This window comes from Paramormyrops kingsleyae, chromosome 8 (genome assembly GCF_048594095.1).
Source record: "Paramormyrops kingsleyae isolate MSU_618 chromosome 8, PKINGS_0.4, whole genome shotgun sequence".
Taxonomy (NCBI): domain Eukaryota; kingdom Metazoa; phylum Chordata; class Actinopteri; order Osteoglossiformes; family Mormyridae; genus Paramormyrops; species Paramormyrops kingsleyae.
The window spans coordinates 22,851,025-22,878,848 of NC_132804.1; the positions used below are offsets into that span (position 1 = coordinate 22,851,025).

General features: G+C 45.6%; 1 protein-coding gene across 3 annotated transcripts in view; it reads right to left on the reverse strand.

Annotated features, from left to right (window-relative positions):
- itga7 (integrin, alpha 7) overlaps positions 1–26,635 on the reverse strand; it is a 37,655-nt gene extending 11,020 nt beyond the window's left edge. For 2 of the 3 annotated variants that reach the window (XM_023795390.2, XM_023795392.2), the window contains exons 1-17: positions 26,067–26,635; positions 11,201–11,328; positions 10,960–11,039; positions 10,388–10,643; positions 9,447–9,578; positions 6,102–6,309; positions 5,106–5,299; positions 4,420–4,508; positions 4,200–4,327; positions 4,018–4,113; positions 2,417–2,478; positions 1,898–2,067; positions 1,422–1,571; positions 1,223–1,338; positions 902–1,085; positions 447–527; positions 78–157 (exon numbers count right to left, since the gene is read on the reverse strand). In XM_023795390.2, the coding sequence (XP_023651158.1) occupies positions 78–157; positions 447–527; positions 902–1,085; positions 1,223–1,338; positions 1,422–1,571; positions 1,898–2,067; positions 2,417–2,478; positions 4,018–4,113; positions 4,200–4,327; positions 4,420–4,508; positions 5,106–5,299; positions 6,102–6,309; positions 9,447–9,578; positions 10,388–10,643; positions 10,960–11,039; positions 11,201–11,328; positions 26,067–26,284 (2,372 nt within the window). In that variant the 5' untranslated portion in view covers positions 26,285–26,635. Of the gene's footprint in view, positions 1–77; positions 158–446; positions 528–901; positions 1,086–1,222; positions 1,339–1,421; positions 1,572–1,897; positions 2,068–2,416; positions 2,479–4,017; positions 4,114–4,199; positions 4,328–4,419; positions 4,509–5,105; positions 5,300–6,101; positions 6,310–8,865; positions 8,974–9,446; positions 9,579–10,387; positions 10,644–10,959; positions 11,040–11,200; positions 11,329–26,066 lie in introns of all 3 variants that reach the window. The other variant, XM_023795391.2, reaches the window with a different exon arrangement.
- Between the last annotated feature and the right edge of the window lie 1,189 nt (positions 26,636–27,824).

Consider the following 27,824-nt stretch of genomic DNA (forward strand, 5'->3'; position numbering starts at 1 on the left):
GTTAGGATGCCAGCAGCTGAATTCAAAATAATGAGTTTTCCGATTTAATAACAGACTAATAAAAATGCAGGACTTACGTTGCTAGTAAGAGATCAACAGACAGGTCTGTGGTTTCTATGGTGATTCCAGATGTGCTTAATATTATGTAAAATTTTAGCTTGGGAAAAGAAATATAAATGTAAGAGAGGAAAGCATATTTCAGGAGATAATAATGCAAATCAAAGCTGCATTTTAAAGTGATACATCATGAAAAATTGGAGAATCAGAGACTGTAATTGAAGTTGTTTTTCATATATTATGTGTTATTTAGAGAAAGATATTCTTTAAAATTACAAATACTTTGTCAATGGTGGGTTTGAGTGAACCATGGGCTCCCTTTCTGACTGTTTTGACATTCACCCAAACTCCAGTTTGACGTTACACAAAATGACAAGTGCTTCCGTTACCTTGGCATCTCTCTTCAGTGGATTTCCCAGCTCACATTCCACCTGAGAGCCATTCTGATTGGTTTGGCAGACCACCTGTGACTGGCCGAAACACGATCAGCAAAACGTGAGCTTAAACACTGCAGTTGGTGTTGCGTGTAATGAGAACAGTGCAATATTAAGTGCCAGAGCACCGTGTGACTGAAATGACAAAATCAGGCAGATGCCAAAGGAATAAAACTGAACTGGTGTTAATTTAAGATGTTTCACTGTTAAAAAGCAGATGCCCCAGAAAAACATATAAAAATGTACAAATTGATCTGGTATTCAGAAGCTATACACTCTATATGCAATAGAGAAGGCCAGAAACACTGGAGGTAGCCATGGAAATGGTAAATTGTGAAAGATGTGTGTGTCGGTCCACACTGCTTATTGTTGTGTGGTTACACCTGCGCCCCTTGTTTACACGTCTGTACCTGCTGGCCTCTGAAGCCGAAGTAGGACAGCGTGTCGGGGAGGGTCACCAGCAGCTGGGCAGCATGAGCATCATCTCCATCCTCCTCAGGTCGCCGGGGGTCGGAGGGCATGTTGGTGACGGAGATCTCCAAGGCGATGGACCGCTGGTCGGACAGAGAGAAGACCGGCATTGCATCCTCATCCCTGTAACCACAGAAATTAAATAGAAAACATGCGTTTTATAACACAGCGGAAAACGTAGAGAGGTGTGTCAGAGTTGTGGTCTCTAGAATGTCCCGGGGTGTAAACGCAACACAACAGAGGTGCTATCTTCAACTCACAAGGGCAAAGGGGTGAAAAGGCCAGAGTTCACAGGTGGAGTGCCAAAACGATAGCTCAGCTGCAAGTTGCTCTGACAAATTCGGTCATCTCCACATCCCTCCCGCAAGAAGTCGACCTGTAGACCACAAGGGGCACCTCTGAAAGGTGTTTCATTCTTGCCAGACGGCTAAAAACCCATTAGCCGTTACCATCACTGACCTCAGTGTACAGGGTGGGGGAGATGGACGGGCTCAGCACAGGAAATAGAGATCCCAGGTGTTTGGAAGCGGAATGGCTGGGGTGACGGGGGGGCTTGATGCTGTGTGTGATCGCCAGGGAGATGGGACGCAGCTTGTCTCTAATATTCTCCTAGAGAAACAACAATAAGGAAGGACAGATTTTATGCTAGATAATGACTTATGTTAGTTGTTGTTCTATTCCTGCAAGTTTTCTGGTTTTCATAGTTAGTAATTAAACACTGGCTGATGGGTCCTGCTATGCATTTGTGAAATGATACCAGTATTGTTCTACCACAAGGAGGCGCCAAATTCAATTATTAAATTACACCTTAGCTACCTATGCAAAATTCTCTGTCTATAAAATGTATGTGGCATTAGACCATCAAATCATCCATAGCCAAACAGGAATCATTTGCACATTCTGGCTTATATAGGGCTGAGCCAACAGCTCCCTACCTGTAACTGAAAGGTGGCAGCGATGCACGCCGGACGACCCTGACCGCGAAGCTCCACGTCTTCAGAGTGCAGGAACTCCTGCTCAGATTTTGCGTGGCCCAGGAAGTTGACGCGGTGCGGCAGGTTCAGCTTCCGGCGTTCGATGTCCGCCTCAAACTGAACTCTCAGGGCTGTTGCGGAGGTCGGCGTGGCAGAGAGGATAGCAGCAGGTGAAGTGCATGCAAAGTGAAGTAAAAACAAGGTGGATTTAATCTATAATGCAAGACACTAAGGTATAATTATTCCACAACTGACATCAACAGATATACCGTTAGGCTTGGGAATGTGGTGATACAAGGATTTAATTAGTGAAATGTTAGGCTTAACTCTTCTGCAGAAACTTTATCAGCCCTTCCTTCCCAAGGTATATATTTCATGGGGAACCAAGAGAGTTGGCTTGGCGAGTGACACATGTAGACTGAATTGCAAGGGTTTTGGGAAGGAACGGCGAAGAGGAGATGATGTAGCCCAGGCACTCACTGATGTGCGGAGAATACGATGATGGGTGGGCAGTGTAGATGAAGCAGGCCTTCACCTCAACGCTAGGGAAAAGGAAAGAAGATTAAAGCATTTAGCATCCTTCCTACGGAAGACTCTAGGGATGGAAGTTTCAGTACGTAAATCTTGGCATTAAGCTACAGAAATCTTTCGGCTTAAGGCCAGTTTTTACTTCACGCGAAAGCGGATCTGTCGCAGTGCCAGACTGTCCGCCATCCTGAATGTTCTTTACTTTTAGCGTCAACGTGCCAGACACTATGACACCAGGCCAGGGGTGGCACTGTAGAGCAAAGCTGCTTTTTAAAATCACGTTTATGATGTACGGAATGGATGTTATAAAAATAAATAAGAACTTTATTAAAACTAATATTGTGTGAAGGTTGGGTCACCTTACCTTAAAAAACATTGCTGCGTTAGAAAAGGTTCAATGTAGGGCTACAAGAATGATTCCTGGTCTTAGAGGAATGTCTTATGAGGAGAGGTTAGCTGAGCTGAATCTGTTCAGCCTTGAGCAAAGAAGACTATGGAGTGACATGATCCAGGTATATAAGATTCTAACAGGTCTGGATGCTGTTCAACCAAATAATTACTTCAATATTACTTCAAATACAAGAACACATGGCCATAGGTGGAAATTAGCAATAGAACATTTTAAACTTGATTTGAGAAAGCATTTCTTTACACAGCGTGTAGTTAGAGTATGGAATAGTCTTCCTGTTGGTGTAGTGCAAACTATAACCTTGGGTTCCTTTAAATCAGAACCTTATAAGATTTTAACAACTCTGAGCTATTAGCTGAATTCTCTCCAAGCAAACTTGATGGGCCGAAGGGCCTCCTCTTGTTTGTTCTTATGTTCTTATGTTCTACCTGTGCACTATATACTTACAGTATATAAGACAGGGTTTTTATTGCTTTCAAAAACATTTTTATAAACTGAAATAAAATACAGTACAAAAATAAAATAAAAATCTTTGTTCCTCTCCTGCCATGCAATTGACCCATGGAAACAGCCAATGGCTCCACATTACAAAACTTTGTAAAAGCCAACAAAGGCCTACAACATTCCGTCTATCCCTAGAAATAAAATTACTAAAACCTAAAGCAAAATATATAACAATTAAATAGATTTACATCTTTAAAATAAAAACTAATGAAACCACATCGAAAACTAAAACTAAACCAAATTTAAAATGAAAACAAACAGTAATATAAAAACTGAATTAAAAAATCAAAATGAAAATAACAGTGAGGCCAAGACATACACGGGGCTTTGCCGTATAAATGCATTTCATGTTAGTTTGTAGCCATCTGGGAATCTTTATAATCCTGTAGCGAGGAATCATATAAATGCCGGTATTTTCCCCAGGCCAATGAATAGTCGAGGTTAGCTTGTGTCACTGAGCGGAGCCTCAGCGGACCCTTTGTCTTATAATAATTGTATAATAATCCTCGCATGGATCACTCATATGTGGCGTCCAAAGCCGGCCCCTATGACGAAAATTACATTGCAATCCCCACGCTTGCTGCCATGTCTGTGTGAAGTAAAAACCAACCCTTAGACTGCATCCCAGTTTTTAACTCACCACACCCCATGACGGCCTTTGCAGTTCTGATTCTCCAGGTCAACATTTTGGGGGCTGATCGAGACGTCCCGTCTGACGTGGATGACGGAGCGGGACCTGTAGGGAGCATGGGCAAATCCTTAACCATGCAGCCAGGATGTTCCGATGCACACTAAGAAATCCCTGTTCTTCTTGCCACTGACCTGTACAAAATGACTTGATCATTGAGAGATCCCACTGCAAGGTCAGGGTAAGAATTATCATCAATGTCCAGGCCTCCAGAAAGAGAATAGCCAAAATGTTTCACCCCTACGTCAACTCCATCCAGCACCTGGGTACATGGAAGTGAATATATATTCGTAAGTATATGCTAACTACAGTTCAGTTGCACGAGTCTGCACAGTTTGAGCATCGGCGTCTTACCTGGGAAGGCTTCGTGTCAAGGCCAGAGGAAGAACCGCGGTAAATATAGACTTTACCATCACCATCGAACGGAGCTCCAACTGCAAAGTCTGAGGAGAACCACAAAGGGATGATAAATAGCCAATACTCGCAGTCACGGGTTTTGACTAGAACTTGACCAAACCCAGTACAGCCAATGTGCAATGCATCCACGCATTATACAATATGATTGCATTATCTTTGAGAGATTACTACAATGATTTCCATAACTATTTACATAATTAAGACAAGAAATCTGTACATCGGTATGATCCAGGACAACCTGATTATTTCTATTTCATTTTCTCTGTCATTCTCTGTCTATTGTATTCTCTGTCAGGCTTCATTTAGAGCCTTCAGCAAAAAGAAGAACTCCCCTATAATAGGATCCTGGGCTTAATATTCACTGTATAACATTAGCTGTCTGAGACCTGGACAATGGAAATTCTGTAGGATAGGTTACACGGCTGGTTTTCTTTCTCTCTAACATCTGTAGCACCATCTAGTGTTGGTTCATTGTCTAGAGGACTGTAGGTGGAACTGAGTGAATGGTGACCTCATGTAAGTGTGTAATATCAAACGACAGAACCCCTATTCTCCACTGAACTGCATCTTAGACTCAGTAAGGCCGCTGCTAAGACACCAGGGTGATGGAGCCCCAGACTCACCCCCATAGCCATCCTGATCCAGGTCCCCCACACCACTAACAGTCAGGCCGAACATGGAGTCATGGGTGCCATTGAGCCGGATGGGACGGGCTTCGTGCCAATGGCCCGCCGGGTTGAGGTACACGTACACAGCCCCGCCTATCTCCGCCTTGCGGTCAAAATAGTTGGGAGCCCCAACTATGATATCTGTCCAGCTGTCAGAAAAAGGGAGAGGGCAGGTGACAGAACATTACTTAAACATAAATGCACAGCAAACCTTCTGGTTCCTTTTCAAACAAACAACAAGAATATCTGCAAAGATTAATCCTATTTTGGAAAGTTTGAACCTAGAGTCCAAGGTATAATCCCAGTCTAAGGTGTGCCAAGCGGATACAACATGCAAGTGGCATTTATCTTATGACCTGTTACATCGGCAAAGGCACCGCATTACTGCCAACGATGTCTCCACGGACCACACTTGACAGCAGACCATAGGAAATCCGAGAAGACTACTGCTGTGGCGTCAAAACATGTAGTAACTCTCATTGATCTCTTCTGTTGCTCATTTGTTGGCTCTAGTTTAGCCTAGAAAGCAGAAGGCCAGGTACCTCCTAGACAATACCATGGCCCTACCCAGCATGCATAAGGGACTTTAGAGTCACCAACACTACTGAATGGAATGTCCTTGTTTCGTAGGAGGAGACCGAAGTATCCGGAGGAAGCTCAAAAGAGCACAGAAAGTCCTCACTTGCAAGTATGGGAAAAAGATACCAAGGGTGTTCAAGGAAAAACATTGCTCCACCCAGGAAACTGGGACATTATTCCCCCCCGATAAATTGTCACCTTGGAGCCCCCGCTCCGCTTACATTATATAATTTGATGTATTCAAGGTCCCCTGTAAAGTGCTGGGCCCCCTGAATCTCTCAGAGTATCCGTCTGGTTCCACCAATCCCACCTCTGTTGTCGTCCCCTCATGCTTAGTTATGCCGGTTATTTAGTTCAGTCATGCCCCCTCACCCATCACTGTTGAGGTCAGCTGTGGCGACGGAGTATCCGAAGGAGGAGGCCAGCTCCTCTCCCCATAAGATGTGCTGGGGCACCAGCCGGTACACGTTGTCCTTTCGGAGCAGGACCACAGCGCCCGTGTGGTTGGCACGAGGCGCTCCAGCCACAAAGGTCAGGTCCTCCCGGGCCATTAGACCCTTTGCAGAATCCACAGAAAACCCTGCACCAACACCCCGGGAAAAAACAGGTTACCACTGACAGACTGACTATGAGCCATCAGCCAATGGCAAGCTATTACTGTCGCTGCTGTTGTGTGTTTCTGACTCTCATGGAATTTTAATGTGTATCTGAAGAAGAAAATGTGTAAGATGCATTTTCTCAGATCATTAATCTGTTTTTCATCAGAGTAATGTGCATTATGCAGAGTGCTTCAAACTCTGATTGGACAATCAATGGCATCATGTGACAAATTATTTCCTGTGTCATTCTTCTACTTCCCAAAGTCCCAGTAGTAGGGATACGCATTCATGGCTGTAACAGCCATGTTGTTTGTCTAATGAAATACTAATGTAATTGCCTATAAAAGTCAATAACTTCAATAAAACATCACTTGTCTCACCTTCCTGCTGGATGCACTTTTATGCGAATTTTCGTGTCACCTGGCAATAAGGAATCAATTATACTTTATAGAGCAGAAAACTGTTTATCTCTGAATGTGAAAAATAAAATTGCAATGGTTTCAAATAATTTGTGAAAGACCGTGCGGCCGTTTCATTTGTTCACGGTGAGGTTTGTTTTTGTAGTTAAATTGGCTAAATCGCTAAGAACGACATCGAGAAGTTTTTGTGCGGACCATTTACATTGTCTTTGCAGATGATATATCGGACGCTAGGTGGCAGTAAATGCTGCTGTAAGAGATCGTGTGACTCGATGTTATAACTCGCGCGTCCCCTGCGTGATTAGTGCGTGATGCAGATGGAGCGTGTGGCCGTGTGAGCCTGAAAGCATGCGGTGGGTGAGCCGTGGCGACAGGTCATCAATATGTTTAAAAAGAACCACAGCAGTCAACAGAAGGACGAACAGGTATAGTATTGGATAATGTTTTGTAAATAGGGAGGGGGGGCGGGGCTGATGACATTTTAGGGGCGGCAGGCATGCAGAAGACATTAGGCTGACAGACAGACAGACAAACGAGTACTTAGCAGTTCCAGGATTGCAGGTGTAGGGCACATTATCGTGAGCCTAGTAAAAACGCGACTTACTCGCGTGACGGGATGAATGCTCTGGATAGACCCAGAAGTCCTTAAAAGAAAAACCTAATACCACCCTTATAACTTGTTTAAATTAAGACTACTAAAGCCTACTAAATTAAGACTTAATAAAATTACGAAAGAAAAGTATAAAACGGCACGGAGAGGTTTGGTTTTTAATCCCATTCAACGCAATAAATACTAAACGTCGCTGTCTTAGCAATATTTAAAATGGGTGGTATCTTAACGATCTATTTACGTAATCACCCGTTTAACTTATTCTCAGATGTCCACATCAGCATCATTTACTGGAAGACCAAGCTTTTCCCGTATTACATATATTGGATATAAACTATCCTTCCTTACATCCATCCATCTTCCAACTATTTATTATATTAAACACAACGTTTTCTTTCATTAACTGAGTGCCTGTGGAGGCTGCCGGGGATGTGGCCCAGCAGAGGGAGGGAGAGCTACCAGCTGGAAATACCGGCTGTTCTGCAGAAGGCGGGAGGGAGAGCTGACCCACAGATGGCGTGACAGAAGAGAGGGCTACACAAAAACTCACACTGCCTCCTGGCCTCTTTATCCTCAGCGTGCCCAGAGGGGCTGGACTGCCAGCTGACCCTATATCAAACTGGAAGTTTGTTTTCTAGCTTTTATTTCCAATTCCTTACAACCGTTGCCCTAAACTGTGATATGCCTGCCAGTGCCACTGTCGCTGAACTCTTTTGGGCAATCATGGTCGGAAACGTGCTTTTATAATAATAAATTGTCCAGGCTGACTTAGGGTTTTACTGTTGGGCACTTTTCAGTGCCCTTTTTGTGGGTACTACAGCAGGGGCTCAAATTGGATTCAAACATAAAACCTTAAGGTTCGAAATCTTTATCTCTAACTAATAGTTAATTCCACTATCCACGGAACCTGGTTATGAAAACACTTTCAGTGCTCTTGACTTTGCAGCCAATTCTGCTGGCCATCCGTAGTGACTATTCACCTCTGACAGACCCTGCATGACTGCACATGGACCCAGACACAAGCATGCAGACGGAGGTGTGACAGGACCCAACACCAACACAGGCTGCAGCTCTATTCTGCTGTGATCTACACAGACTCCCTACTCCTCCCCAAGCAGAGAGAACCCATCCTACCAGCGCCTCGTTCACTGACTGGACACCATGTCAGCATTCACAGGCAAATATGTCTACAGACTTTGAAGTGGATCAGCGTTTATTTTGGCTATTAACCTTTAAAAGAACTAGGAAATGCTGAAATAATGTCCAGAGTATGTCCGGATATAATGACAAGTTAAGGACATAAAAGCCTTACTGTGAATTTGCAACGGCTGCTCTCTGTTGAGGAGAAGTTGTACTGAAGTCCTACTACAGCTCTATAAGACTGCCACACACTTTCTAGACAACAACTACATTTAGCGCGGGGGGGAGTTTGAGGTGTGGGGGGGGGGGGATAGTCTACTGCTACAGACAAAATCCCAGTCAGACAACGGCTTCTTATGCCTACAAACCTAAGTAGCTATTCTGAGCTACGTCCTCATAGACGGAGGGTCGGTAGAAAGGCTCCAGGGTTTTGTACACCAAGGCATCCTCCACGGGACTAGCCATAAACAAGAGTCCTGGGGCCCCACGGGGAGAGAGGGAAGATGTGGGGGAGGGTGGTGAGGGGGGGAGAGAGAGGGAGGTGCAGGTGAGAAGCCTGCTTTGCATTTAGTGCATCGTGGTGGTCGGTGACGCTACCCACAGGTGAGCTGTAGAAGGAAGAGAAGGCAAACGGACGGAGCCCAGGTCACTGTCAGACTGCCACAGATACGGATAAACTCCGATAAGAGGACTTTATGATTTTTAGGACTTTTTTTTAATAGTTTTTCTATTGTGATCGTTTTACTAACAGGTATCAAAAATTTACATGTTCCAAATGTTTGACGTGGCTATAGAAATGTCAGCCTGGTGATGCTGGGTAATCCGTATATTTGGGAATGAAAGTAGAGGTGTGGAATGGTGACGGAGCTGGGCCAGGCAGTAGGCCTTCTCATGCTTGCACCGAGCCTGTCTCTGATGCCCCGGCAGCAGGGAACAGGCCGGGCCGTACCCAGGTAACTGTGGTAGGGAACCGGGATCAGCCGAGCATCCTGCTGCTTCTCGTCTGCTACCTCATAGGGGCCGTCGTCGTAGAAACCCAGGTCGAGCAAGGTCTGATTGACGAGCTGGACTCGCAGCTCTCCTGGAACGTGGAAGGTTAAGGCGCATGCACACACACGCCCACACATACACACGCATCTGCATGCATTCACATTTCTGTCTTTGTGGAAGGTTCTAGATGACTCTCGTTTTAATGCAATCGGTGAAGCCCTTTATATAATGAAATCGAGGTAGATCATAACAGGTTTTTGGCTTTTTACGTTTTTAACAAGCAGACAAAAACAGTCTTATTTGTATGGGCATTCTCACAGTGTCCGCTTTATGGGGACATTATGAGAGCTGGCTAAACTCATATCGCCACCACATATGTTCACATGGCACTCAGACAAACACACTGAAAAATGCACTTACATTCCAAAGATTCCTGAACTAAACAGCATATCTACATATTGATCCAATAATTGAGTTTTTATTATATTATTTTTTTAATATCCGTTGAAAAACAAAACACCATTTGTGAAATGAAGGGTCTCACTGCTTCCTTGCTGTTTGCATAAAAAGATTTTACATTTTAATCACACTTAATTTAAATCAGTTTATGGTGCAGCAATTAATGTAATCTTTTTAATAACCTTTATGTCTATTTCTATTACTGAGAGTTAAATCACATTAGCAATATTTCTGCAGTGTCCAATAAGCAAAAGGTTTATTGAGATGTCACAACACAGCAAAATAATACACCAAGAAAGCCGCATCCATAAAACAGCTCAATTTACAGTATGTTTTATAAATAGGCTGAATATGGGGGAATCCTGGTGAGCCCGTGTTAATTAAAGAAAAAGGAAGTCATATAAATAAGACGAGGCTGGAGTTTGAGGGATTTAATCTCACCTTTCCAGTTGTACGTGCCCGGGGCCCCAAAGAGGATGAAGTTCTTGTCAGGGGTGAAGCTGGCAGCCAGGCCTTGTTGACAGAACCCAAATTGCTCATGGCTTTGCGGCCGGCCCTCGCAGAACTTCCACTCGCCCCCGTCCAGGTCGTCCCGTTCCGTCAGGTCCTCGCTCAGCATGTAGCAGCGCCCAATGGGGTCGCGAGTCTCCGAGGGCTGGTTGACTCGCTGACGGAGTTCATACAGGTGGGCACACGTCTGGGGAAGGGCGGACGGTGGATCAGCCCACCAAATGAAATTCACCATCTTAAAGTGGCCAACACTGAAGCAAACCCTTTGCTGACATGTTGAGATAATGCTACAAATGTCTAGGGCACCATGAAACCAGACCATGGATTTTTGGCCAGAAGGTTGTTGGTTCACGACCCAGGTGCAGCCCTCCAGCAACGTATTTAACCTGAATTGCTCCAGTAAAATTATCCTGCTGCACAAATGGATAAAAATTATGGGAGCAACTTTCTCTCCACATGTTTCAGTGCCTTATACAGGGAGGTCGGTTGCTGGACGTACTCACCACCACTTTCCCTCCAATCCCCTGGCTCTTGACAGTCACACCCAGCCACTGGTTGTCCTTGCTCTCGCGGTCAGGCCTCACTGCGGGAACCATGACCACAGTTGCACGTTAAACAACAGGTAAGCAGAGAAAGTGGGCTAGTGAAAATGGGAAGGTCAGACTGCAGGAACATGCAGTCTGAATGTTCGTTTCCAATGTTTGCCCGCGCCCCTTGGCTCTACCCCACCCCTAAACCGCTCACCGTCCCCATCAATGTCCACGCGCTTGCAGTCATACTCTTCGGCCGTGATCGGGCAGCGGTATAGAGCGCCGGGCCGGCTGTTCCTCAGGGAGTGCAGACCCCGCGCCCGCGGCGCCCCCACTAGGATCCTGCAAGGGACAAAAACACGCTACATATGACGGTTGCAAATCTGCAGGTAGCCTTAGGATTAGCAGTGCCGGGTCCAGAACAAAATCACTAAGGGTGCATCTGAAATTAGTGGGGGGGTCCGACACCACAATCATGTTGCAGTTGTGTTCTGATTGACTTGCACCTGAAGGTGCAAAATATTATTTATAATTTAACCCCGGGTCTGAGCATTAGGCACCAAAGGTATTTGAAAAGGATCAATCTCTGCTTCTACGTGCTGACAGCGTGTTAAATATCACACCTGACGGTGCGGCCTCTGCTCTGATAGGGTGGCGGCCCTGATGCTCGTCGTCCTCTTCCTGCCCCTCATTATTTTTGGCAGACGCGGAAAAAGTTTTATTTTCAGTGCCATGGCGGTTGATATTTTGGGGCCGGGCACTGGCCCCTGCCTTATTTGGGCCAGGCCATTACATGGGCTATTTAAAAACCCACCGTTGAGCCACATTCCAGCTGGTGGCCGCTGGAACGGCGGGGGTGGGGGGCGGGAGGGAGCAGCAGAGACGCACAGGAAGAGAGAAAGGGTGGAAATGGGGGGGGGGTGAAAAAGAAAAGCTTTGAACCCAGTGCGAGACAGCCACGAGTTGTCACTGCCCCAGGCGTGACAAAGCTTCTGCTATCGCTGCACCTGCTATAAATGCTGCATGTGATACACAACGGGCCACGAGGAGCAGAAAAGGAGAGATTACAAGAATTCTGCTGCCCATTGACATCGTGCCCTGAAATATGTGACTTTAGCGTCATTGTGTTTGTATGGGAAAGCCCCATGAAAGACATGAGCTGGCATCATTGCAAGGAAGTGGGTTTGCATTTGCATTTATTTACTTATTCGAGATTCCAAAATCAATTCTCTATTGTCATCGTACACAACAGCACAACGAGAGTGGGATAGCAGCCCCCCAGGCAGGGCAAATGAAATACTGGGGAAGGCGTAATATGTAGCAAAATGTACAGTGTATCCGGTATATATGTGCAAATTTAGCTGATGCTTCGTTCCAAAGCCACGTACACCTGAAAAGGCAGGAGCAGCCAGTCCCTGGAGCAGTTGGCAGTTAAGGAGCTCAGGAATCCAACAGGGATTTAAATCGGCGACCTTCTGATCATGGGTACAGAGTCCTAACCAGCTGAGCTACACACGACTCGACCGTGTTTCCATGTGTTGGCCAACAAGTTGAGGTCCAGGTGAGAGAGGACTGGGGGGAGAGGTGAGACAGCTCTATGAGCCGCCCCCCATACCCGCCCCCCATACCCGATCCCCATACCCGCCCCGCCCCCCATACCCGCCCCCCATACCCACCCCCCAAACCCGCCTCCCATACCCACCCCCATACCCGCCCCGCCCCCCATACCCGCCCCCCATACCCACCCCCCATAAATACCCGCCCCCCATACCCATTCCATATCATTCCATGGGCACCTTAGTTAAACCTGACAGATGGTATAGAACAGGGGTGTCAAACTCCAGTCCTGGGGGGGCAGAGCCCTGCACATTTTTGGGTTTTAAGCAGGTGTTTAATCTTAGGCATACACATAAAATGAATTTAAAAAGTAATTTTCTAACAGTATTATTAAAATCTGCTTTAGTAAATGATTTAATACACATTTCATATTAATACCTAATATGAAGATCAGACCCATTGTGAGCTTGTGCCTTAATCATATAGTAATTATTGCTCCCAGGAGAGCTGGGCTCATTTAGCCATCAGACTGGTGCAGCTGATGCTGGTGCAGATGCTGGACATGGTTCCTCCCCCCGACAGTATAAGCAGGGGGGTGCCCTGTCTCCCAGTATCCAGCCACAGTCATGCTGAGTAAGGAACCGCACTCTGTCCAGAAACGTCTGGTCTGGGAACGGCGGGCAGGTCGGTGGGATGTGGCTGAAAAGGTCATAAAAAAAGCCCTCAGCCAGACACTGTCGCACTAGGACGGCTTTCTGGGCGTCTGTTGCATTTAGAAAAGGTGAATAGTACTGGTTTCCCAGCCCAAGTACATTTTTTCTCTGCCAAAATGATCCTGTTTATGGCTGAGGATTGTATCACATGCAAAGATGTTATGATGGCTGTGAAAAACCGAGGGGTGGGGCCACCGACAGTCACCTGACCCTCCGTATTTGCACGGACTGCCCCCTGCTCCCTCTTCCGGTGTGTTTCTGGGCTCTAGGCCTGGCCCGAGCCTGATGTGTTTTCTGCCCAGCAAATCGTTCCCATGTGCTGCATTATACTGTACTGTGAATTCTTTTCTTCCTGCCAAAACAGCAAAATTTTCACTCTTAAACCTAAAGTGCTTCACCCCCCCCCTCCCCACGGAAATAATCTGTCACACAGTTCTGTTCCCAGAGCTGCCAGACATCACATCCCATAATAACATTGTGTCAGAATGTCAGATCCTGGACTTTAATAAACTCTTTTCCCCGTACTCTGCTCTTCTCCTAGCCAGAATCACTTAAACCAAATATATTTATAGTTATTCATTGCAAACAAACCCTAACTTCAAAAGAAAATAAACTAATATAGTACTAGTATAGTTCCCATATAGTACATCAATGAAAATCTGTGTTGTGAAATAGGAAACATACACACAGGTCTCCACATAGATAATCGTCAAGGACGGCACACACAGATCCTGTATGATCTAGTTCCATGCATCAAAACCAATAATTTATCTCGAAGTTGCAGAATTCGAACCCACAACCTTCTGATCAGAAGCACAGGTTCTATACCACCAATGCAGGAATATTTTTATGAATGAAAAAGTGCCTGGGGCCTGTGTTTTGATCCTCCTCTGCATCCTCTTTGTCTCTGTTTATGATCCCATATTCAATGCGGTTAGCTGCCCCCAGCGAGCCCCTCCTTCACGTTTTCTCGCCTGCATATCTGCACACCGAGCGCAACAATGACAAGGTGCTCCCGATCTTCCATGAGGAACTTGCGGCGCCAGATGGAAGTGCGAGGAGTTTCCCAGGGTGGAGTGTGAGGGACCTGCGCGGGAAACACTCCTCAGGCCCCCTCACATTTGCTGGGGGCCCAGCTCGGCTCCTGCAGGAGTTCACCCCCGCCCTTTCAGACCGCCACTCCCCAGCCTTCCTCTCACTCGGGACCTTAGCAGGCCACTAGGGTGATGTGAACATTAGCTGACATGGGACTGAAGCTTTCCATAGCATGTGTGCTTTTACGATTTAATTGCTTCCTCTCTGTACAAATGAGCCAGGCATTTTGAACAGAAAACAAATCCCTTCCCAGAGCATATTAACAAACCCCAAAAACGCCAGCTGATCTCACCCTGGTTGCATGTGAGGTTTCTAGGATTCTCCTACCTGATTTCCCTGCCTTAATTTATTTATTTATTTATTTTTGGGGGGGAGGCTGTCCATTAATCCCTGATAGTCGCACTTCCCAGCCAGAAGACCTGGTCTCCTTGGAGCCTTAGGACCGTATCAAACTGCAGCCTCATCGCTTTTTGGTTGCCGCTCCATTCCTGGTGCCTCTGAGAATCTCCCGTGGTCTTAAATTACCATGGCTACGGCTCGCCACAGTGCTCGGATGCTGAGATAATGGGCTTATCGTTTGTCTCTATTTGGAGCACAACCGCCAAAAGTCAGATATAGTCTGTCCTGCAGACAGATTTCCTGTTTCCTCGAAGACTGATGGAATTAAAACCAGCGTATCTTCAAAGACGACAGCATGGATGCTTGCAGAATTTTAAATCAGAGAAGTATTGAACTGCCAGCTTCGAGGGAAATTTAAAATCTCTCAACGCTATTGATTGCAGGGACAGTAATGACGAGGGTGGGGGAGGAAGGGTCTGCCATGGGGGGTGCGGAAAGCCTGTCCTGCTATGTGATATCTGGCTGCAGTTTTCCTCCAGTATCCGTGGATAATGTTTGGTGGTGCAGATGGAATTTCAGGATCTGCTTGTCGTTCTCAGTCACGTGTGAATCACTAATGGGATAGGGCGAGCCGCCAAAAATCAGGCTGCAGCCAGATTTTATGAAATGATGATACTTTATCAATCCCCACTGGGAAATTCTCTTTTTGCCTACCCCATCTTGCTTTCCATGACACATAGACTCACATGTAGGTGAGAGCAAGCTCGGCAGAGATATATGTTATTACTGCAAACGAAAGGCATTAAAGTATGTTGGGATGTTAAAGCATAGATACTTAATGCTTATGAATGTTCCATGAAAGCATTATGAAGGTGTTCTGAGGACGTTCTGTATTTGCTTAGAAGCATCTATCCAAAGCAACATACAGTTCAGAAAGCAGAGTTAGCCAGTCACTGGAGCAGTTCAGGTTAGAAGCCTGACTCCAGGGCACAACAGTGAAATCACTCTGCCTACCATGGGATTTGAACCAGTGACCTTCCAGCATTCTAACCCACAGAGTCACACAGCTTCTTTAATACCTCACTCTCAGGGCTGGAGTTTTAAGTCCCACCCCCAGGTTTGCTCCGCGTGCGTAGAGTTTGCATGTTTTCCCATGTCTGCATAGCTTTCCTTCAAGTACTTGAAGTTCCTCCTAAATATATGCAGTAGACAAGCTGGCATTTCTACATTACCCACAGTGTGTGTGTTCCCTGCCATGTGGCATATGGTAGGATGCTGGCTCACCATGACCCCGTAACTGATAAGCAACCATGGATGATGGATGAATGCAACCTGGTAGCCATGGTAACCAACACGCCTGCAAATGCTTGACTGCTGACACAACCGGATGGCTGTGGATTCCAAGGGCTCAAAAGATAAAAAGATGCTCCATATTCTCACACATGTAGCTGTAATAAATGAGGTTTGATTCATGTCCATCCATTCATCTTCTAACCATTTCTCCAGCATGAGAGGGGGGTTTAAAATACAACAGTGGAAAAATGTTTTGTTGAAATTCAAGAAGTGACTATTGGCAGGAATATGGGCAATTTTGCCCTCCTGCTCCTTGTTTATAGCCAGACAGCTGGTATAAATCACTTCTGCACCAGCGATCTGCCCCCATCTTTCTCTCTCGCTCTCATTCGATACGCTTTATGGTTCCAGAGCCCCTATAACGTTCCCGTCGTCCTTCCCATCTCTCCCTTCCATAAAAACTGTCATATCCCAACAGGTCTGTGGATGATCAGGATGCCATAGACCCATTCTGATTGGAACAGTACTACTAAAACAAGGAAAGGCATATCTGTGGGGAAGCCAACAGCACAGTAAAGGGTCACATAAATGCATACATCGATAAAAAAAAAAAAAGCTCTCATCTTCTTCATGGGTTGACGATGGTCAAAAAAGACCCAAAACCCAGTATTTTTACTGCCTTTTTAAAATACCCTTTTCTGGTTTATTGGTTCAGGAGCAAGAACAGCTGAAATAGCTGTGTTGTGAGTCACTCAGACCTTTATACAATGTTCCTACTGGAATGCCCCACTGGGCCAGGCTTAGACATCCCATAGACAGACATGGAGCGACAGAGACAGCTGTGCAGCATTCCCGACGCGGACGACAGTCGGGAAGAGGATCCTAAGCGTTCCCGCACTGGCAGCAGCGCCGCTGAGCCATCGGCGGCCGTGATCTCTGTGCGCTCATCACTGCGCTATACCTGTACAAACAGTGGGCCGACAGCAATGACGAGCTGGGACCTGAGAGCACAGCTGCGGTTTGACCTCTGACCTGTGCAAACATAGTGTATCATGGCACAATGCTTCTAACCATCTTTATCTGTAGCCAAATTAGAGGCTAGGTGGGATTATGGTTTTCATTTAAATTCATAGAGGAAGGTAAATTTCCATCATTTTAATGATCTTTTTTCCAAAGGAGGAGGTGACACTGAAACCTTCATTTGTGCATCTTTCCCACCTCCTGAGACTCCCCCCCCCCCCCTCCAACACTATAAGGTCATCCCCCCAAACAGATGGTGTCACCTCTCCTGGGGTCCCCTGCTGAAGATGGGACTCAGCGGTGGCCACAGGGTCCCCCGGGGCCCAAAGCAGGGGCGGGCACACGCCCCGTACAGCTGATCTGTTTTCATTTGTGCCCCTAATGAAGACCGATGTTTCATGGCGGCAAGATGCGATCGAACCTTGCTGTACATCCAGCGAGATTATTCATGCCGCTCGCTTACACTCAGCCGTGTCTCACATACCAGGTCCATCTATCATCTGTCTCCCAGCCATTATGGTCACAGGACATTTTATAGATGGCAATATAAGTTGTACATTCACATTTATATATACTGTTCATTTTAATTTTTATGTATGTATACATATCCCGCGACCCTGAGCAGGAAAGATGGATGGATGGATATACATCCATGAATTGATTTAATAAATAGCACTGTGCAAAAGTCTTAGTCAAATTTCAGGTATTCAAAAGCATTCGTTTTTACTATTTGCACAATTATTATTATTATTATTATTATTATTTCTACTCCTGGAATTTCTCCAGTATATATTGTATGTGTATTCTATATACTCTAGCCTTACATTTTTTTAGCAGGGGATTTAAACAGTCGGATCACTCTGTGACAAATATGTTCCTCATAACTGAGGAACCTCATAACTGATGTGCAGAAATTGAAGCGATCAGCCCTGCAGTCCCTCCTGCCTTACAGTCACACACCTACCCTAACCCTCCCGCTCCACGTCAACAGTCATCCATCCTCTCTGCAGGGCCGGTCACTCACTGCCATGTTTAGCTTCACATGGGGCCATTTGTGGTCCCCTTCCTGTGTCAGTCACCTCTGTAATGCTCATGGAACACCCCCCCCCCCGGCCAATGGCTAATATTCGTTACCTAATACCTTATGCTCTTGTCTAAAGTGACATACAGTTTCCATCCATTGACACATCTATTTTTTTTTTTACTGCAACAGTTATGTTTAAGTTCTTAAGGGGACTTGAGCTGCCACCCTTCTGGTTGTGGAGCATATTACCTTGGCCCTGTCTCCTACCCCATGCCTTCTCCTTTCGGTTCAAAAGATTCCAGGTCCTATTTTCTTTCTGTACATTCTCATTCATTCCATTCTCTCTTTCCATTCCTATCGATTTCCCTGATGACAGCGACATAAATAACAAAAGTCGTCAACCCAAGGGCATGACCGGAAAGTGCAGTAAATCTGCAGTGCTGCAGCCTCGACTGGACCTCCGCCCTCCAGTGTCACCCTGTAGCAGTGTGCCTCTACGAGAAACACAGCAGTTCATCCAAGGAACAGAATGAAATACGGACAAACAATACCTCTACCTGTTTCTCCTGGGTGGAGTGGAGCCCAGTTTCAGTTAAGCGGACAAGGTGAATTGGATGCTGATCCTGGGAGGGACCACGAGTCCTTGTCGGCGATATTGCCGATGATGAATGCCACCCATCCAAGGGCCGCTCGTTACCACCGCCCCGCTCTGCTCATACTAGGGAGGCATTAAATTGTCTTTATCATAGGCATGATTTGCCACGATTTATTAATCCAGCTCGTTGCCAAGATGGCTAGCAATCTCCAGTCCCTTGCCGAACAAGGGGAAGATAAACCTAATCTCCAAATTCTGTGTAGAATCACAATGCCTTTATGCCTTTATGGGGTCTGTCTTTCGATCACACAATCTTTAATTATTCCACTGACGTATACATTTTCTGTACTGCTGTAATTTTCATCTGCAATAATACTACTGAGCTAAGAGAAATGACCCATAGAAATCTCTTCTACTTCTCTATGAAGTCATTTTCCAGAAAAAGCTAAACAGTTATTTCTTTGTGTTTCATGCACATTTGGTGCTCTGCAAGGGCCCAAGTGGCAACAATGATCGTTAATAAATTTTAATTATGAACATAAACCTTCAGGTTACTGAAGCTCTACAACCAGTGTGGAAGAAGAGGGAGGATTTTACGTCTGGATTGGAAGAAGAGAAGCCATGAAAAAGAAGACAAAAAAAAATCAAAAAGAAATTATAGGAATGGTATCATTCTCAGCTCACAACACTGAAGGCTTGTGCGTGTTTAAGCCTGATCGAGTCTAAAACCTTCTGTGTGTGTGTGTGTGTGCGCATGCATAGGATGGAGGAAAGCAGGCCAGCTCCTGGGATCCCACACAAACAATCAGCGTGAGCCCAAGGGCCGGAGCTCCTACAAGAGGAACATAAACGAGGGAGAAAGAACGGAAATGATGGGAAGAGTTTCACAAAAATGCGCGTGAGATGAAATGGGAATCATGAATCGTTTTAGGGCTGAAAGCAGGCAGGTTCATTGTTGTCACATAAAACAGGACCACAAAGGGAATCTCAAGCTGCCATTCTGATGCAAATGAGCTCTGGGGGATTTCTCAGTGCCCTCGGGATGTGTGTAGAGGATCCTGTGCCTTTCTCACACTGATTGGGGATGTTGTTCTGGCAGAGGGGCCCTGCTAAGGGACTCCAGCAGATTCAGTTCTGTGCGATTAGGCCTGTCAGCCAAATCACAGGGGACTGAAGCCTGACAGGGACCCCGGAGACTTACAGAACTGTGTCATAAGCAGCGCGAGAGATGTGACAGTGCACCACATCCAGAGATGTGACAGTGCACCACATGGGCCTTTTAGAGTATTGTATGTCATAACTACAGAGTCACTTTCCATAATTGAGTTCTGTGTCATTTCATTCTATCACTATTCCATTACTGAGTTTTACTTATTAAAGGAGTAAAAAAAAAGGTATTTTTTTTCCTCCAGCAATTTCTAATGTGTTTTAGCTTGGTTGCTTAGATCATTATATTGTTGAAATCCATATCCTCTTATGTATATGAAAACAGGTGAGGCATCCTTAATCAAATCCCTTGAACCAGTAACCCTTTGGAGAGACCAGCTCCTAAATTATGCTCTTAAAGCAGTGAGTTTAAAAGGCAGGACACGTAGAGCGGACACCCGCGTGACACTGACGTAAATCACGTCAGGTCGAGCCCAGCAGTGCGGCACATCATGTGGCTTTCACGTTAATGGAGCGGGTTGTTATGATAAGTGGCCTCTCTGTGGCTTTTCACGGATGGCCGTTTTATCAAACCGAGCTCTGTTCACCCTGACTGTCCACTTTGCACCAGTCGCACCATAAGCCGATTTTTTTTTGGCCTGTTCCAGCATGTCAGAGGTGTGGAAGGGAAATAAGAGGCACAAGTTACACGTTGGTAGTATTGTGGATGTAAAAGGAAGAATTATTAAAGAATGCAAATGGGTATATTAGTTAATCATATAAATTATGAATTGGTGTTATTGGGTATTAGTTAATTGGTTGATCTTTGTCCCTGCTTCTGATTGGCAGAGACATGCTCTAGCACTCTCTCGGGATGGTAAATCGGATGTATTACCTAATGTGTAGCATTAATAAATTTCTGTACGGTGTCTTTTATGTGCTCGTGCTTATGGTGGTGGTTCTCAATCCTGTTTGTGGCACCCCCCACCAGAATGTTTTCATTCCAGCCCACTCTGCTTTCAACCTGCCACATTGATCATTAGTCTATTAAGGGCCATTTATAAGCCTGATTAAAGTAGAGATGGAATGAAAACATTTTGGCAGGGGGAGCACCAGGAGCAGGGTTGAGAACCACTGGCTTACATTCAGCAAACAATAAAAAGATAATTACTTCTTTTCAACCTTGACATATGAGTGTCTTATTTCAACAAATGCATGACAGGTAGGAATGGCCCTGCAGAGCCAGCCGGTTTGGGCTGACGTCCTGCAGTCGGGCCTGACTGCGCTCAAGCAAGACTATCACAGTGATGCTAATTTAAAGCCCTTTGGAGTATCTTCAGACACGGGGCTTCTCCTTTTTCACTGGCGCTGAGGTAAGAATGAGGAGAGCGGGGACACCGAAGGGTTTTACGGACACGCTGGAAGACTGCTCCGGCCCTGGAGACAGTCTGAAATAGACGACATTCCAGTTGAGGAGGCGAACCGGACCAAGATAGGTTCTAAGCACGGGTGTCTGAGCTACCCGATCCGCTCCCGACAGGAACGGGGAGAGGAGTCGAAAGCCGTTTTAGGGTCCACCGAAACCAAGAGCATAACGTGATAAAGTTTGGATGATCTGAGGATTAGAGTGAGACAGAGATGCCAGCTCACAAAAATCAGAAATGTAACAAAAAGAAGCATTTCCTGTCACCAAGCTTCCATTTCCTGCTAATCATTGTTTATTTGTCAGAGCTTAAAACTACCAGTACAAGCATTAACATGCTTTTATGTGCGATTAATCACATTATTAATTGTGTAATTGCATGCAAAGCCTTAATAGATTGAACATGCAAATTGTGGAGCTTTAATATTGCAAAGTGCATCCAGGGCAAAGTACATTTAGCTGCTGAAACCTTTTATTTTCCAAATAATTCAAGTATATCCATCCATTTTCCATAACCTCATATCAAGTACAAGGTCAAAGAGAGGCTGGAGCCTATCTTAGGAAGCACAGGACACAGGAGAGGCTGTTCTCTCGCAGGCCACACATTCGCACACTATGGGCGATTTACAGATTCCAATTCTTCTAACTAGGTGCTGGAGTGCAGGAGGAAACCGGAGTACAGAGAGGAAACCCTCATGAACACAGGAAGAACATGCAAACTCCACGCACACCGAGCTGGGAACTGACCCCACAATCCTGGGGGTGTGAGATCGCTGTTTACTAAAGCGCAGCTATGTTCTTCCACAGATGTTCTGAAGCATGACAGTTAAAATAACATACATCCTGCCAGTAATGATGTCTGCATTGACTCATTGAACCCTCATTCAGCTGCAGTCATATCCGTCCGTGAAAAAATCAATCAGAGTGTTTATCTGTGTAATGGGGTCTGTAGCATCAATAGTGAGACCAATAACCTTTGACCTACAGTAAGAAGGGGAATGTTTATGTCAACAAAAAGGTTTTTTTTGAGGGGTGTAGAATCTCAAAACAAATCATATGTTGCATCTGACCTAAAGTACTCAACAGACTGTTTTTCAATTACAATTACTAACAATGTAAAAATGAATAAATAATAAAAAAGTAATATCCGTCCGTAAACAAGTACCACAGTATCACAGATCACTTCTCATGTATATCCATCTATCGTTATCCATTTCAGAGTCACAGTGAGCACATTGTAGCTAAAGGCGGGGCCCGCTTCTGAAACGGAGCCCAGTCTGCCATTAATGACAGATCTGCAGGATGTATGGGTAGCAACCCTCAGTGTTTATTTACAGGGATGTGTGATCACTGCAGAAAGCCCGCATGCAGGGAATGTACGTCTGCCCCTTCTGGAAAGACTAATATTCATATTACTTACCAGCCAAAGTTTGGACACGCCAATCTGCCTACAGAGGAGAGTGATAGTGTCGCATCACATGACCTGGCCAGCTGATCTAAACATGGTAGAGATGCTTTTGATGGAGTTTGACCAGAGAATGAAGGAAAAGTGGCCAGTGAGTGCACAGAATATATGTGGGACCTTCTTCAGGACAGCTGGAAAAGCATCCCAGGAGACTCCTTCATCAAACTAGCATAGAGGAGCCAGTACCAGCGGCAGTTGGGGTTAAGCGTTTTGCCCACGGGCCCAATGATGGCAGTACTCTGCCAACCACGGGATCTGAACCAGAAACCCTCTGAGTTCCAACCCACAGACATGCCCCTCCCAACAAATGAATTTTTTGGGTACAATACTTTTCTGGTCAGTGCATAGTTCCATATATGTTATGATATAGTTTTGATGTTTTTATAATTATTCTAAAATGAAGAGACTAGTGCAAATAAACTTTTCTATGGGTAGGTTAATCCAAACTTTTGACTGATACTGTACTATTGTTATTTATATTGGTATCTATCTATCTATCTATCTATCTATCTATCTATCTATCTATCTATCTATCTATCTATTGTTTATTTATTTATTAATTATGCTATCTATCTATTGTTTATTTATTTATTAATTATGCTATCTATCTATTGTTTATTTATTTATTAATTATGCTATCTATATCCTGTATTGGGCTTTTTCCCCTTTTTCAGCACAGTCAGGGAGCTGGTGGGAAAAGCCTTTCATCACACATGTGTCCAGCGTATGCTTGTGTATGTGACTTGTAAGACTCCAAACTTGAAACAATACATGATAAGGCTGGTCAAACCATCGCACAGCATAACAGTAGCATAACAGGTAAACTGCGAACATGCTTTTCTGCGTTGGGGACTATTCTTGGCAATGCTTCACCGTTTATGGTATTGCGCTGTTTACCCTCGGACAGAGACAGCCAGGGCGACACAAGTTTGGAAACGTGCACGTATCCTAAGCAGCTCGCCGGGTCAGTCTCGCGCAGGAGGGGGAGGAGCTTCAGTGTGGTTCCACCAAGCATCTGTCTGTCAGTCAGCCAGGCCCCTTAAAGTCGAGGAGCTGGGAGATGCCACAGCTTGACCTGTGGCATTGCCATGGAAACCCTCAGTTAGCCTATCACAGCGCAGGGCCGTCTGAAGAGTTTGTGCTAGTTTTCACAGCAAACATAGAGGACGTGAGAAGATGAAGACCCAAGAGTGTGGCTCCAAACGGAATCAAAACATGGGGGGCAGATTATACACAGCACTAGTGACTCGCGTGACATCGAATCAGGCTCCCTGCTCCAGAGGACTGTGCCGGAATGACCAAGCCTTTCTTAATCTGTCATTCACGCTGGCAAACTTGGCAGAGAAGGACGTGGTCTCTGCCAGCTATGGGACCCTTACATGTCTGTCACCCCCCAGAAACCCAAACTGCTCTTTTACAAAGAAACAAAAATCCTTTCTGTAGGATCCACAGATCCAATATCACCCCCCCCCCCCCCCATTAGAGGCCCAACCAGCCATAGCTACTTTTAGCAGTTTTTTTTTTAAATAAAATCCTTATCAAATGTGAAAAGGGACACTCATTTCAAATGTTTAATACTATTAGTATTTCAAGTGATGTAATGGGTTTAGGTTACCTCACTGTGGTTTAAGGGAAGTTATTTCTGACTGGACCATAACTCACAACCCCACCACCCCCCAGTCCCCGTCACCCCACACCTCCCCCAACCCCAACTGTCACTAATTTTAAAGAGCTTCCAGGTACAGTAAATGAGCTACTGGCAGTGATCACCGCCCTGAAATCAGAGCGGGAAGCTTAGGGAAGGTCCCCACAATCCCGCAGGGGGCGACGGTGCTCAAGTCTCGTAAGCAGCATCTGACATTGGCTGCCCCCGCTGACAAGACACGTCTCTCATGGCCGTTAAACGCCGCCTGACAATAAACAGCAGCCGCTGTGTTGATGGCACGAGAAAGCCAGGCACTGTCTACTACAGTGATTTCCTGTCCATTTCTATTTTTTTTAAAAGCCAGACACCTAAAAAATAATCTTAAAAAATGTTCTGAAAAAAACTCAAGTCAAATACCACTTGAATTAAGACACATCACTCATTAACATAAGCAGAGGGGTTTCTGGGGGTTTTCGTTGAATCTATAAAATCTCCAATAGCGACTGAAATGTCTTGCATAATTTATTGAGATCAGAAGCCCAGTGGCACTAAGAGGGATACAGTCACACTGGTGGTTATTTTCATCTGGATGGTCACGGTGTTTACCTTCAACTTCAACCAGCATCTCATATTTTTCAACACACAGCACACAATTGCATGCGGCAGTCAAAGAAACAGGCCATAGAAACCAAAAACGCTCACTAATCAGACCGTCAGTGGCATGACTGGATCAGTCATCTAGATAAAAGTCACACATAACTTCCCTTTCTGCAGTTTTGTCTTTTATTTCTTTGTGATTAGTAGGAGGATGACCTGAATCCAAATATTTACACAGGCATAGTGACAAATTATCACACTTAATTATTTAAAATGCTAATATTGAGGGCCATTTATGGCCCTGTCGGTGTGCATTTAATTTCAGACACAGTCTATTACAACTATTTAAATCTTAAGCATTCCCTGGCTCTTGACATGTAAACCAGCAACAGATATTGCTCTTCTGGAGTTTAATAAACAATTTCAATGTCCATTATATGCGTAGGATTATTCAGACAGCTTAAAACCCATCACCACATCACCAGCTCATTTGGAATGTGAAGTATTTCAGAAAAGGAATCTTCAAATTTAAGTCATCCCTTCAGTGTGTTTGAAAGACAATAAAGGCAGATTAACATAAGCAACACAGCAAGAGCACGAGGCTCAGCGAAGAAATGCAGCGGCAGTATCCGACGCCCCGTTTGCCTCTACATGTGTGGCACAGACTGACACCCGGCACCTCGCCGTGTCTGCGATGATGTGCTGTTCATATTCATTTCCATTTCCTTTTTTTTTTTGTAGTGTCACTGCGTAAAATCCCTTAACGCACTCTCCTTGATGAACGTGCTGCGTCAGCATTGCAGTAACCACCCCCCCCCCACTCCTGCCCCCAGCCATGCTGTCAATTGTGACGATTAAATGAGTTTACAGGCCTGACTCCTATGCAGTCGAATCAGACGGATGAAGCCACATTAATGAACTGACCCTTGAAACTGACCCCTCGCTAATAACTGCTGGCACAATAAATTAACCCGTAGACTGTCCAACGAGCGGGACACTTTTGTGGGCGTCTGGCTATTAAAAGGTGACAGCCTGGCAATGGGATGTCTGACACCACTCCTCTTTACGGTATTCTCACCTGAGCTCACACCCAGCCACACACACACACACACACACACACACACATGCGCGCGTGCGCGTGCACACTCAGACACACGTGTTGGCTCACCAGCTGTGGGGTTCGGGGCTGATCTGCCGGTGAAGGGCTAAGGAGAACCCGAAGAAGCTTCCCTCCTCTCCTTCCTTGGTCAGCGTGTGGGTCGTGTCCAGATTGAAAGCCGACGCCGGTGGCTGGCTCAGCAGCAGGGCAGCGAGCGGCAAAAGCCAGCCGGCGAGGGATCCAGGTGAGGGGGAGGCTGTCCGCCTCAGTGTCCTGCGAGCTGACATGACAGAGCGGGAAACACGCCCCTCTTCAGTCCCCTTTCGGCGGCTCGGTCACTATGGGCCGGTCCTCCCGTGGATCTTGTGTCTGGGCAAACTGGAAAATAGTTACTACAGAGTGCTTTCCAAGGTTCTTTTCTCTCCTCAAGATGTTTATCTTATACCTGCCCCTTCTGTCCCTCTGAGTCTCATTCCCTCGCTCCTTTCCTCTCTGCTGTATGCTGCTGTCAGTCTAGGCAGCCTGAGAATAGGACGCTGCGCGGGGCTAGCCCGTGTGTGCGTGTGCGTGTGCGCGTGTTTGTGTGTGTGTGTGCAGCTCCCTCGTCTCCTTGTCTATGTGACTGAGAGAAGCAGTGCCGTGAATAGCCTGCACTCCTCCCCCACGGCCCACACCCCTTTCTCTCTCTCTCTCTCTCTCTCTCTGTCTTTCACCCTCAGCTGACATCAACACTCAGGGGGCCGCTGCCAACATACCAAGTACCGTTGTCCAGATACTTGGAAGCATCTGAAAAGAAAAAATGCACAAAGGAGAGAATAAGAGAGAAACTTTTTGAGAAAGACGTAGAAGTTACGGGTCGACGTCTCCTAACAAGCCAGGGTGCAGGTGCGGAGCGGTCCGGAAACACGGACAGAGAAGAATGGGACTAAATAAGTGCAGAGAGCAGGGGCGTCGGGGGGGTTCATTTGGTGACCTGGAACGAAGCTTCGTCTTGGTCAGACCTGGGTCATGCATGGTGACCCATAAGCCTCTGGGAGTGACCAGCAAAACGCACTGAGGGTCAGGTGCAGAAATGAAAAGGTCCTACGAAGAGAGTAGGGGGACGAGCCCAACCATCTGAATCTGGAGGAAGAGTCAGCTGACGACAATCATCAGTCAGCAAATCAGCTCACCTGTCTATGTTCTAGATATAGATATGAATGTGTGTTTATTGGCCCTGAGTAATTGGATAGAAGTCTTGTAGAGCTACAGCAATAAATACTGTATCATGTTTTCTGTGTTTTTCCATCCTTTCTCAGCTGTCACCTTTACTTGTGATGTTAACTTTTTGTCTTCCATCAATCCTGTTCTCAGCCAATCCCCATGACCCTTCCTGTTGCTGGAGAGATGCCACTGTGGGTGACCGGTGGTTTAGCTAAAGCAGAAAATGCTGTCCATTATATCCCATAATGCTACATGCTCCAGCCAAAGGAGAGCCCCAAGCTTAAGAGGGCACACACACACTCACACACACACATATAAAGGTTTGTGATTATATCTTTCTGGGGACTCTCCATTCATTTTTATGGGGAAAACTCTAATCGACGACTTTAACCCCTACCCAGCCCTAACCTTAACCATAAGTAACCAAACAAAATACAAGAGTTTTTTGCGTTTTTAGTTGTTTCATTGTAGTCACAGATTTTTTATTAAATTGAGTTTTTATTCATCACGTTGTGGGGACATTGTATCCCCATAAATTAAGGTATACCCACTCACACACACGCACACACACACACACACACAGAGCATTGGCCTGAGGAAAGCTGAAGTACTGCTGCTCCAACT